Raw genomic sequence first — 13784 nt, 5'->3', positions numbered from 1 at the left:
ATTTCATTTGTGAGATTTTAGCAGGGATGGCAAATCAATGATAAAAAGCCTTAGAGTGTGGTCTTATAAATGTTGTTGCAGAAGTTTGTATTAGCGGCAATGCTAGACTGAAAATAGCACCAAAACATCTGGGATGAATCAGTTCTTGGACTAAAACCTTCTATTGATCACCTCCACATAAAAGCAAGTAAACAGTCTGGTTGTGACTGCATGAATCTTTCAGCATATACTTAAGTCTAAACAAAATCAAGCATGAGTTTAAGTGTTTCGTTAAAACCTCAGCAGGCAATTGATAAAGATCATTCCCTCCCATATGAGCTATTTTGGATTGGCATTACGAGCATTTCTGGGGCAAATGTGGGGAATGGTGGAATCAGAACATCCCTGTTGGAGTTCTTGGTGGAAGTACAAGGCCACCAAGTCCCACACGCAGTCTTGACTGTGCAACTCTCCTGAACTCATTTGTTTGGACAGACATCACAGCTGAATTCTCTCTGGACCTCTGGTTACATCTCTCAGAGAAACAGAAATGGAAATTTAGAAGCCTGGGTGGTTTAAATCTTTTCCAGTCTTTTCTTTTTTTCCAAAGAACATTTTTTCCCCTCCGGGAAAAGAGGAAGGAAAAAAGGAGCATGACACTTATTATGGGATTTTTTAAAAATATCTCGCAGAGGAAATGTTTGTTCTCAAGTAAGTGGGGCATGATCCTTGCACTGGATGGGACTGCCTGTTTTGTTATTTTCTACATTTATTTTCTGGCTGAATATTGCATAGCTAAGCAGGAACATTGTTTTTGTCCTGAATTTTCAGGAAGAAACTAGGTGCAAGGTATGTCATTTAATTAGGCTGCCACAGTGTCTGTTTAAATGGGCTGGCAGTCATCCAGCTTAACTCATACTATGCAGCATGGCTGGACACTCCTTCCTTTCCGTCCGATTAATAACGGAAGCCCAATCTGCTCGGCTAACTTGGTCCCCACTCTCTCTCTGAAACCTGAATTACCTCCCGCAAGGAGTAGAAGACTAAGGAGAAGAGGACCATCCTTGTTGCTTCAGATAGATTCTGAAGTACAATTCCCTTCCCAAATGTCTCGGTGGGATGTCTGCCCCTCCTGCCACTTGCATGTAGGTTGATCAGGGGACTGGATTGTTTATGATCTGAACAAGTGCCCCAGCACCTGCAACACCCGGAACTTCAGTTCTCAGCCTGGCCATCCAAAGTCCAGGACCACAGCGAAAAGAAGCAATGCCCTGGTTCATGTGGTGTGCAGGAACACATGCCTGCTGATCACCAGAATTTGAGACAGGAAAGCCCTCACCTGAGCATAAATATCTAATGCTGACTATGCAAGGGGGAGAAGTCAATCTGCCTATTAAGAGGGAAATTTCCAGTGCATAGAAAAAATTTTTTCTTGTGACATCCTCATATCATGCACTGATTTTACAACCCAAAAGAGAAAGGACACTCTGACAGGAGTATCTGACAGGAGTCCTCATCCTCTTGTAACAATCATTGCTCCAGGTTTGCATCGCAGTAAAGTTTCAAAACCAATTCCACTGATGTCTAGAACTAAATGTCTTGCACTTTTGTTTTTCTGTAGTATAAGCAGAAATCTTATTTGGTCTGCACATTTACTCCCTTCCTCCATCTTTGTCCCCCAAGTCTTGGTACCAAATATGTTGCCAGAGACAGACTGGTACGTCCACAAGCATCTTGAGTATTAATATTGGCTCCCATCTTCAACAGAAGCTTCACTGTATCAACCTGGCGTCCTGACACAGCATGCATCAAAGGTGTGCAACCTGGGGAAGAGAGCCAAATTTATTTTACAATTTTGTTTTGTCATGTTTATAAGATACAGTTTCTTATTTTCTAATGTTAACACTGGCAAGTTAACAAATCCTTTCTCTGACAACTGTCCAATAGCTGTACTCAGCTTTTTTTAGACAGGAAGTAACTGCTATGCCAGTCACTGACCACTGATTTTAAAAAGAGCATGACTATATTAGCAAAAGCTTTGCCTCATTAACTGTGCTTTTGGAGGGAAAAGTGCTTTTCTGTTCCCAAAATGAACTTTTGGTTTTGTACACCATTCTGGAGGCTAATATTCTTCAGAATGACTAGTAGACAGATGGTACTTGTCTAATTTTCTCAAAACCCAGCTTCATTCTGTCTGTGTATTCAAAAGACTTACAAAATCAAGCGGTGTCCCTTGCAAAGGTATAAAAGTGTGAGTTGCCCTTTATGCAGAGAAAACTTAATTTGAAGTCTGGATTTGGTCTAGGACATTTTATTTCCTGTTTTGATAAGAACTTTTTTTAATATCCTGCAAAAATTTTCAGTTTTGTAAAACCCCTGAAATCTACATTTAAACCTAATAATCAAATTTCTTCATGAAGTATAGTATTTAATTACTTCCTTTTCCTTCCATTCTGTTAACTGCTGAAAAACGGCAAGAGATTTTCCTGCAGAATCTGAAAAAGCAATTTAAAATTACTAAGCTGGGAATAAACATGATTATTAGAAACTATAAGACTATTAGAAACTTCATATATAGTTGAAGTATAATTATTCTTACTGGACTCAATGAGATTGCTGAGGAAATGTGCTACTCAACCTGAGGTCATGCAGAGCCTGACAGAAGTGCAAGATATGAGCTGTATGTTTTGTGTTGCAAAACTGGTCTTTAGTTACATTTGCATGGACAACCTAGGAAACAAGTTAATTCTGGAGCTGAATACTTCTGTTTGCTGACCAATCCATCTCCACCTACTCCACCCACCTTTTATACCTAGTCTCTCCCATTAACAAACTGGACTGGGAGCATTTTGTCTTGAGTAAATTTTCCCTACTAACCAGCAGATGTTTTAAAGATAACAGTTAGAATGGCTTGTTTAAAGTGTAAGAAAAATTGGTAGCTTGGTAGAAGCTGTTAAAGATTAGAAAAGACAGTGTTCATAGAAGAACACTGCAATTAAAAAGAATTTTTTCAGAATTTAGAAAGGCCTTTATAAGAAACTGCAATTAAAAAAATACTTCTGACAAAAAAAAGGTTATTCTTGAGAACAGCCTCCAGAGGTCTGTGGTTCTTATTCACTTAGGAAACAGATGCATAGAAAACCCAGCCAATGTACAATAATTTGTAATAACATTAAATAGTAACTTGAACACAAAATGAGCACAGCCTGACAGATAAAACAGATCATTTAGATCATTGCAGACTGTATAACCAATCATTTGGCAAAATGATTCATACTTGACAAAACCATTCATACTGTGACTGTACACCTACTGTAACCTTTGCTTTAGAGATGTGCAGAATGTATGTCATTTGGCATTGGTAAAAACATTCTTTTTCCTCCCCTGAAATGCCAACAGTTTCTCAGCATCTCCCTAAATAAGATAAACTAAATTAATGGTAAAGTACTCTCTAATTATAGCAAAACAGCTTATTTGTAATCATATAAAAATATCTTACAATTATAGGGGGAAGGAATTATCCAAACTGTGCATTTCCAGTGGATGTTCCAACGAATAACTCAAATTTCCCATATTCTGCTACTAAATATAATTTGTTGAACACAAAAATCATAATAAAAAAACGGAAAGTTTAATTGCAAGCTGAAGCAACAGATCTCCTGAGAACAAGTTCGGCTTTTATTTACCCTCTCTGTCACAAGACTCCAGGATGGAAGGATCCTCTCGGATCACTGCAGTCAGGGTGTTCACATCCCCATTAGCTGCTGCTTGGTAAACCACAGCCAAGTCGATCTCTTCTGCTGCATCAGCTGCAGAGAAGGAGCACGTCCATGAGTAAGCAGAGAGCAAGTACAAGCGATAAATAGTGAAAATTATGACACTTGTTTAAATGGCTGAGTAACTTGGAGTGGAACAAAGTGTATCTAAACAGCACTGTGGTTTTTGTTAGTCATCTGAAACTTGCTTTTCATCATAACTTCTTCCAAAAACTTTCCAACATAGACACTCAAAGGACTTAAGAAAAATTCTGGAAAGTTTCCACTTCTTGTAAGAAATCATACTAATGTAACATGACTTGAGAAAAAAATGTAATAACTGAACTAGCTCTTAGTATTTCTGGCTGCACTTTTATGAGATAGGACGAAATCAGGACCTAGGTGTTTTCAGTTTCAGTGTTATTCTTGCACCAGTTAGAAGACTGAGGCTTTTCACTTCCCTGCAATGTCCAAGGGAATTCTCTTCTTGGGAGAGTAAGCTTCTGGCAGCAGTGGTTTGTGTTGATAATTCCTGCAAAAAGGAAAAGTGGACTATTGCTTTGAACCCAGGAGAGGTTTATTTTGTCTGGCAGCTACAGTGTAAGTTATTATTTAAAGCAGATGCCTTGCAGGACCTGTTCTGGAACATTCCTCAGACTTTTCTTTCTAAGGAAACAATAGCGATGTTCTCTTTGCTTCTTTGCTTTTCACTTCCTTTCAGACTGGTCATCCCATGCTCCACATGCTTCAAGTGGACCTCTTAACTCTAGGAGTCAAAAAGTAGATTTTTTGGTGCAGGGTCAAATCTGATGTTACGGTAAAATGCTCTAGATATGTATTGTTGGTCAGAAACAGTCTTATGTTTCTGATCCCTATTAACTCGAAAAGAAGTACAGCTGCAGTGAGCTGTACTGCTCACAATGGCTGAGGGTCTGTTCAGGTCTAACCCCAGATGCCTCCAATGCTCAATCACTGTCCTGACCCTTGTGGGGTGGGAAGGAGAATCAGAAAATGGTAAAATTGGTGGGTTGATATAAGAACAGTTTAATAATTGAAATAACACATCATCATCATCATCACAACAACAACATAATCATTAATAATTCCAATAAAAGGAGAGAGAGAGATGAATAAAACCGAAGAAAGGCAAGTGATGCACAATACAGTTGCTTGCCACCTGCTGACCAACTCCCAGCCTGTCTTCCTGCAGCTCCCCCCATTTCACACCCTGGCCATGTTGGTCTGTGTATGGAATATCCGTTTGGCCAGTTCAGGTCAGCTCTCCTGGCCATGCTCCCCCAGCCTCTTGAGCACCTGATTGCTGCAGAGCACAGGACACTGAAATGTCCTGGATTTAGGGTGAGCACTAATTAGGAACAACTAAAACTGCACTGTGTTGTCAACATTAGTCTCTTACTAAATGCAAAATACAGCACTGTATTGGCTGCCAAGAAGAAAATTAACTGTATTCCAGGCTACACCAGGACAGGGTCAGAGCTTTAGAACATATTACTTGTCCAGGCACTGCACTACCTTGTTAGCTGGAGAAAATGCCTAAATCACACTAGGGAGTTGATCAAAGGAAAGACAGATTAAGAGACTGTTGACTTATCTGTACTGTCAAATTGTACTGTACAAATCCGTACTTCTGCAGATAGCATGACTCTGTAAGCTGTGCAAAAAAGGTGAGATAGTTTAAAGAGCATTTGAAAAGTTAGTATAAAGCTATTAACCATAATCAATTATATTTGTAACACATTGGTAGAAATTATATTTTAAACATTGTCATTATATTTTTTAGTGAAAAAAGATCTTTAAATATTAGCCACACTACTCACGTTGTGATCAGATGTTGTCTCAGATGAACCTGCATGAGCTCTATGCTGGGCTTTACAGCCTAGCCTAATTCTCCACATGACCTTCTCTCACTGGGTGCAATCAGCACTCTGGACTTCAAAATTTGGCTGCCATGGAAACACAATCGGCTCTTACCCTGCAATAGGTTAGTCTGTCAAAGCTGGAACTCTATTTGTGGGCTTGGGAGAATTAAAAAGCTGATGTTAAATCTGCCTTTGTCACAGATTTCCTCTCCATTGCTCTTCAACTAAAGAGAATCTAATTTATTTTCTTTCTTCTAACTGGTATTTTAAATTACACACCTCATTAAATTTGTGAATAAAAATGTTAACTTGATTTTTATTCTGTTGATGGATCTATTGCTAAGGCAACTGTTCATTTAGCTCAGAAGGTTTGTCCTGTGGGCCTGGGAGATGCAGAGAGATGAGGAGTCATTGCCTCTGGAGAGTCATCATCAGTGACCAGTACATGAAAAAAAGAAGTGACTTTACCACCAGTCCAGTTAATATATTTCCTTATTATGTCAGACCTGAAGATGCCTCTCACAATTGGTACACTCAACAAAAACATATTAATGACAAGCTCAGGTCTGAGTGGTTGATTGCTTGTGTTGCGCCTCTTGTCCAGTCTCTGGAGGTACCAGGGTGTGCCAGCCATGAGCACTGGCACAGCTCCTCTCACGGCTGCTGTTGTGTACAGCTGTGCAGGTTTTGTGTGGGTATGGTACAGAGAAGATGCTGCTGGCAGTGGGAAAGAAATCTTTAGATGGGCTGAGGCAGACAGTGAATCAAAGGGGCCCTCACCTCCTTTGATGTATTACATGTGTAAATTTTGTACTCTTTTTTTGCCTTTTAAGTATTGTAAAGTATTCCTATTGTGAGTCAGGAGCAGAGAAATCCAGCCACAAAAGGAAAATCTCCATCTCCTGAGCAGAGCAGTTGCTTACCTGGAGGGCGCTGTGGCAGGAAGATGAGGACAAGGGTGCGCTCCTTCATGTGGGTCTCTGAGTATCTCTGCCCTTCTTCCCCTAGATAAAACCAAGACACCTCCCCTTTGCTTGTGCTGGGCTCAGTCTGCTTTCCCCAGAGCAATTGTCCCTGTGTATGAGGAGAGGAAGTAAAACATGGATGGATGGATGGATGGATGGATGGATGGATGGATGGATGGGTGGAGTGATGGATGAATGGAGTTTTGCCCCTGCCCCTTCTTGCAGAACACAGGCTCCCTTCCTGTGAAACGATGGTGGCATGAAGGCCACAAAGATTCACACTTCCCCACCCATGAGTCCTAGCTGCCAGAGCAAGGAGATGCAGGTGGAGCAGGCTGTCACCCTGCTGGTGAGGGAGCCTGGGCCAGGAGGAATGGATGAGTGCCCACGTTGTGCATCTGAATAAAGAAAACTGACAGAAATTCCATTTCTGTAGGGTGACACAACTTCAAGTGGGGTGTCTTTAACATGGCCTGTATGACTGTGGATGGGGAGTGAGAAGGAAGACAGATAAATGGTCTTCTGATGCTTCACATGACAGGAAGCAGAAAATGCTGGGAGAGCTTGGATGTCGTTTGTGCTGGATGCACTTGGCTCCAGGTGAACAACAAGACCATTTCATCTTCCTCCAGCTTACCCTGTCAAGGAATGAAGAAGTATGGGCGCAAAGCTAGTAGGACATTTATTTTTGAAGACACCTTCCTGGGCAGAAGAGGAATGGTTCAGAGAAGGCAACAGTGAAGTACTGAGTACTTGTGTCCCCTGCTGTGAGCTTGGCTGTGGCTGGGACACAAGCACCATGTGGCATAAAAGGATTGTGAACAGCCAAATGCCTGACTCTTCACCTTCTAATGTGGTAGAGTTATTCCATCATTATCTTGCTGTTCTATAAATGCCAGTAGATACTAGTCCCATTTCAAACACATTTTACATTTTACATTTTATTTTGGAGAATTGCTATGCTACTGGGGAAGCTGTCAGATTCAGAAAGGCAGAAGTTCCATTTAGGAGCTTGTGTATAGAGAAAGGCAGGGGAGAAACTGCAGGCTGACAGTAGTGGTATAGAAAGGTCTGGAAGAAAAGACTAAATGACATACAGGGTGGTACTAAAATCCTCAGAAACAATCAAAGTTAAACACCAATCTATCTGAAATAAGCTGCAGTGTTTTAAGAATGCATCATTTCTTCAAGGCAAAGTAGTTTTCTTTTGGTCAGAAAAGGGGGTATATAAAGAGAGATACAGAATGATCACAGGATTCAGAGCAATGAAATTGTGCTTCTCATGACATTAATTCTCCTCTGACTGTACTATGGAGAATGCATGTTTTACACAATTTGTGATGTTGCCTGATGTGTTGTTTTGCAAAGTGTACAACAGAGACACATAAGTGCATGCTTTCTAGAGCATTGGATTTTTAAGTTCTAAATGAATTTGCTGGAGCTTGGTGTACATGCTCTTGACAGTGGCTGATTTAGGACTTGCTAAACCACAAGATATTAAAAACTGAAGATGGGAATATAGGATAATTCACATTCACTGGGAAGAAGAAATATTTAGGCATGTAACCCTCTCTCTCATAATCCCTCTTGTCTCTGCCACTAGCCAAAGGCCATACGTGATTTCCTACACCTTGTTGTCAGGATACAATACTGGGTAGTTTATTTGTTTTCAGCATGTCAGTGTCAAGGGTCAGCGGGAGGTGGATGAGTGCAGTTTTTGAAAACTGTAACTTACTCCCTACTATTGTGTTTTTATTGAGCACTTAACAAAGCAGTAATCCCTGTGTGTGCCTGGCTGTGCATGCACCAGGCCTTTGTCTAGCTTCTCTGTTTAATTGGTAAACATTTGAAGCCAGGAACAGTACACATTTATTTAAACGGCACCAAGCATTTAGGAGGGAAGGGGTTTCTGGTGCTGCTTGCCTTCTGCAAGTCCCACCCATATTGCTGTTACTATTGTAAGTATTATAAGATATTATTGAGCAGTACCATAAGACATCTTGCAAAGAGACTGTGTGATTTTCAAGTTTGGAATGCTGGGGTTTTATTTTCATTTGTAGTTGGGAGAGTCTTCTGATGTGTGGGATGGAGCAAAAAAGGTTTGGGAGGAGAGCGGAATTATTTTTTCAGACCAACAGAGAGTAATTTAGTGTATTTGAAAGATAGTTTGTATTATGCCATTGTTATAAGTTGCTGTAATGAAAGACATTCCCCTTTTCCTTGCTGAAAAAATTATGCCTGCTTAAATCAATAACAGACATTAAGATGGTATTTAGACAAAATCCACTATATACTGTAAGTTTTGAATAGACCGTTCTTTGCATGGTAACCAATGAGCTCAGTATCCCATTACTGTGAGTTTTGTGCTCCTGCTTCTCATCCACCTCCCACGCAGCTAGCAGGGAAGGCAAGCAGTAAGTCACAAATCACCTAATGAGCAAGCATTCCTGCAGCGCTGGTGAAGGAGAGATGATGAATTTATACTGAAGAGACCTTTTGGCTGGGGAGTTGATGTAGGTGGAGACTGACATGGGGTGCAGATGATGCTGGATAGGAATTAGGATGGGTCAATGTGGAGAGTGGCCTGGCAGCAGGAAGGGGTGCAGATTAGGGGCAAGGGGAGTGACAGGCAGATGTTGCCTCCCAACTCTCTCCATTCTATCTGGATAAACTGGTTAGGGTCTGCAGTCTCCTGCATTGCTTTCTGCCCCCTAAACCATCTGAAGACTTGGCTTTGCCTTCCCCAGCCCTGGTGATATTCCAGCCTCATTCTTGGCACCACTTCCATTGGCTCCCTGGCAGCCATCCCGATGGCACTGAGCATGCAGGGTTTCCCCTCTGCCTCCCCACTCTGAGCCCTACTGGGTTGGCATGTGGCATAGAGCATACTCATAGTGCAGCAGAAGCAGAGGTTGGAATGGCTGTTTGGAGCTGCAGAAGCTCAGTCAGCCCCACAAGTCTGTCCTGTTGGGAAAAGTGCTCCTTGCATCATTCACACATGGTTTAGGAGTACCTGTCTCTATTCCTGCAGTACAGATCCCCCTTCTACCACTGCACTTCCCTTTCTCCTTTATACTTGCTGGTAGTAGTTTTTTCTCTCTTGTCCCTCAGTTTTACTTCCCACTAGTCCCCCACTACATGGGGGTCCCAGCTGGGTTGGTGTAAAGCAGTGCTCCCAAGACTTGCTCAGGCTTTGAGTGCTACTGTGGCTGAAAGGCAGCCATAAACCCACCACTTTATAGGGGCTGTATTCACTTTGGGTTCACCAGAGAAGTGTAGGCAAGCATGAAATACAACCTGTGGCACCCGGCTGCCTAAAGGGCAGTATCTTGTCTTCCTCCTGCTTTCATCTTTTTTCCACACTCAGCCCCCTTTACTGTGGGGCCAGCGTGGCCAAGTCAGCTCGGATATTTTTCAGGTCTGCACTGCAAACTGTGGCCACTGCACACATACTGTTTGGTAAACCAGCTTAAGGAGAAATTTGTTGCAACATGCATAATCAGGAAACGACAGTGTCCTGGCTTTGGGAACATAAAAGGAATGCTGCGACACTTGCAGTGGATTAAGCCATAAGACACAGAAGATTGTATTGGCAAATAAAGATGTGACATTTAACATTTAGCTTCAAAATAGACAACAAAGAGACATTTTTATTTCCATACCAACCTTACAATGTAGAAAATCTTTATGTTGGGGATTTTAGTGATACCTTAAATTTACAATTATGGCAATACTCCCCTATACAGCTAAATTCCTAAAGCAAAGTATTTCACTTGTCAGCTTCTAGTCTTTTTAGTGTAGACTTATGAAAACCAGCTGTTCTTAAATTTTTTACTCCATTTTAAACTGCTCTGTTTGGTACTACTACAACTCTTTTTAATGTCTATAACCATAAGAAGACCAATATACAATCTAAAAATAAGTATATAGAATACATCTCTCAGTGCTAAGCATAAGAGTAGCCAGACACTGTTGCTATTCTGCTGAAAATTAAATTTTAGAAATCACTGTAGCAATAGACTGAAATATCCATCCAGTCTAAAACTGATGGAAGAAATTCCTTTACATGAAATCAAAACAAACCTGATCTTTCCCAAAAATTTATGTTACTCATTCTGTCAAGTAATCTCAGTATATTTGCATGGGACGCATTGGAGGACCACAGGATTTTGAAATTAGTAGCAGGTGACTTACCTTTGTGCTGATCAAACACCGATGAGGAACTGAAATCCATTGTGATCTATGTCATTATTTACAACCAGACCAGACAAATGCCAGCTCCAGGTTTTAAGGGCAGAATCTCATATATTACAGTACACAGTGAAACGATAGCTGTCACCAGTCCTCCTCTCAGAGAATTAAACTCGCTTTAGGGCTGCAGGTTGTAGGCAAGGCAAGAGCCTGACGGAAACATTATATTCTGTTATGGACTCTCTTAAAAACGTGCCCCTGGAAGCTTCTCTGAGATTCTGAAAAATGCCATGGCTGCAGCGAGTGTGGAAGTGCCTGCGCGCGGCTCGGGGATGCCGCAGCTCCCGCAGCCCAGCGGGGCTCCGTGAGCGGCCCGGGCTGGCACACGGAGCATGTGCAGAGCTCCAGGGGCCCAGCGGTCACCCGAGCTCGCCGTGCTGCGGGCCGCCGGCGCCCCGTGCTTGACCACAGCCTTGCGGCCACGCTGTCCGCTCTGCACGTGCCTGAGCCCGGCTCGTGAAATGATGCATTCAGGCACCACCTGAGCGAGCACCAGCGCAGAGAACACAAATTCGTAGGGCCTTCCCACCTCAGTTTGGTATTACCCAGTTACACTTAGTTAAGGTACAATGACGGGACAATAACGGACAGCAAACTACTGCGGCTGAAGTGGACAGTGTCAGCTACAACAGCACAGTGCAGCAGACACACAGTGCACAGCTGTGCTGGTTTGGGCTGGGGCAGCATTTATTTTCTTCAAAGCATTGGTATGGGGCCGTGTTTTGGATTTGCTGGAAACAGTGCTTATAACACCAGGATGTTTTAGCTCTCCCTGAGCAGTGCTCATGCAGTGTCAAGGCCTTTTCTGCTCCTCACCCCACCCCACCCCACCAGCAAGGAGGCTGGGGGGGCACAAGGAGCTGGGAGGGGACACAGCCAGGACAGCTGCCCACAAATGACTACATGGGTATCCCATTCCATATAGTGGCATGCTCAGCATATAAAGCCAGGGGAAGAAGGAGGAAGGAGGGATGTTTAGAGTGATGGCATTTGTCTTCCCAAGTCACAGCTGTGTGTGTTGAAGCCTTGTTGTCCTGGGGATGGCTGAGCACCTGCCTGCCCATGGAAAGTGGTGAATCAATCCCTTGTTTTGCTTTGCTTGTGCCTGCAGCTTTTGCTATTAAACTGTCTCTATCTCAGCCCATGAGTTCACTTGCTTTTACTTCTCCAATTCTCTCCCCCATTGCACTGTGGGCTGCATGAGGCTGAGCTGCTGTCTTAGATTAAACCATGGCAACAGGGGATGTTGTCAGACCCAGGGTCCATAACTTCAAACCCAGTATCTGCCAAACTGTCTTCAGACTTTGTTTTTGACCAGGCCTCTGCCTTCCTAAGCTGAGAATCCAGACCTTGTACTTTACGGGAAGGGCACCCTTCCCTTAAAGAAGAGCTTTGCTTTTTGCTATGTTATTTCTGTGAAAGAAATAATAATGAATGTACTGACTTGGAATTGACCTGGAACAGTAGATTCCAGCACTGACTGGTGGATGGGAGGGGTATAATAAGTTTACTTAGCACTGGTGCACTGAGAGAGACACATCATTGCTGCTAAATAAGGCAATGTAATATATGACAATTAGGAAAGGCAAGATATTTTGGATCCAAAAATGCAGGCAGGGCCTACACTAAAGCTGTGCCTATGTTTGGTCAGCCTAAGAAGCCCCTACTCTTTATTTACTGTATTTATTCTGCTCTGGTGTTTTGATTAATCCCTGTGACTACAGCACATCCTACACATGGACACTATATGAGTAGTATCTGGAGCTCATTCACATCCCAAGCACCTGCTTCTAAACATAAATTCAAACTATGTATTTGGGAAAGGATTGCATGGTCCAGGAAGCAACACAGCCTCAACAGCTTGAAATGAAACACCAGAACTGAAATTCTCCAATATGTGGCAGTGTGACCTGCTGATCTGATTAATTGTGGAAAGGCATGTGGTAGGACAGAGGATCCAGCGACAGGCTGTTTCCCTTTTTTCTCCTGCTGACTGTTTTGTGGTTTGCTTTGTCTCAGGCCAGCCTTTTTATACTGAGGAGGGATCCACCGTGTGGCAAGTGCTGTGCGTGCAATCTGGGAGCAGAGTATTGCTCATGCAGACAGTCAGCTGCTAACTGGCACATTCTTGGTGGGAGGGTGCCTCCAGGGGTGGCACCAGCAGGTGAAGTCCAGTCTAATCCAGTCTAATACCCTGACTGTGTTCAAACAACTGCCATGGCTGCTGACTTCATGGAAGAGGCACTGGAGATGTGTCTCTGGTCAGGAATTTTGGCCTGCAAATAGTCACCCCTAGTGATCTCTGAAAGACCACAAAAGTGACCTTTGCGTTCTGCATGTGGCAAGAGGCCCTTTGTCCTCTGTGTACCCAGGATTTCTGACCCTGGCGCTGCTGCAGTGCAGGTTGCTCAGCTAGCTGGATCCTCCACCCCCCTCTACCTAATTCAGTCAATTAAATACTCACAGTTCTACCTGCCTGTTTTCTGTTAGTGGGTCCCTGTCCTTTCATTCTGCTCCTGAGATGAAGGTGGATGGGCTTTGGGGATTACTGGTTCAGTCTCACTCTTGCAGCACATTAGCCTGGGAATGAGGTGCATTGCAGGTATGCAGCCAGGGAATTTGGGGGAGAAACACAAGGCAGCTGATTCCTTCTGGGTCCCACATGTGGCATAATATTCCCTATAGCATTGTGTACATTTGCCTGGGGCTTAGCTTGCCTCCAGCAACATGAAAGCCAGGCATCTCATCTGAGACTGGTGTCCACAACTCCTGTGGTGTCATGCATTGAAAACCATGGTGTCTCTTGTGTTTTGAGAGCTGGCATCTTCTCCCCTTTACTTGCATCAGAAGGGAAGTAAGGCCAATGTTTTAGCAAAACACCTTCCCCCATGTAGATCTGAGCACCAGGAGAACACAGCTCTGTGCCTCAGCTGTGGAAGATATATCATAGCTCA

General features: G+C 43.0%; 1 protein-coding gene across 4 annotated transcripts in view; it reads right to left on the bottom strand.

Moving 5' to 3' along the window:
- Positions 1-11445, bottom strand: part of ANKRD55 (ankyrin repeat domain 55) — a 47085-nt gene extending 35640 nt beyond the window's left edge. Inside the window, exons 1-3 of one of the 4 annotated variants that reach the window (XM_032097025.1) lie at positions 10774-11445; positions 3666-3788; positions 1672-1802 (exon numbers count right to left, since the gene is read on the bottom strand). In XM_032097025.1, coding sequence (XP_031952916.1) covers positions 1672-1802; positions 3666-3788; positions 10774-10813 — 294 coding nt within the window. In that variant the 5' untranslated portion in view covers positions 10814-11445. Of the gene's footprint in view, positions 1-1671; positions 1803-3665; positions 3789-6537; positions 7805-10773 lie in introns of those variants that run through there. The other 3 variants (XM_032097027.1, XM_032097024.1, XM_032097026.1) reach the window with 3 other exon arrangements.
- Between the last annotated feature and the right edge of the window lie 2339 nt (positions 11446-13784).

The sequence above is a fragment of the Corvus moneduloides genome, chromosome Z (genome assembly GCF_009650955.1).
Source record: "Corvus moneduloides isolate bCorMon1 chromosome Z, bCorMon1.pri, whole genome shotgun sequence".
In the NCBI taxonomy this organism is placed as follows: domain Eukaryota; kingdom Metazoa; phylum Chordata; class Aves; order Passeriformes; family Corvidae; genus Corvus; species Corvus moneduloides.
This window is presented reverse-complemented; position numbering and strand designations above follow the sequence as displayed.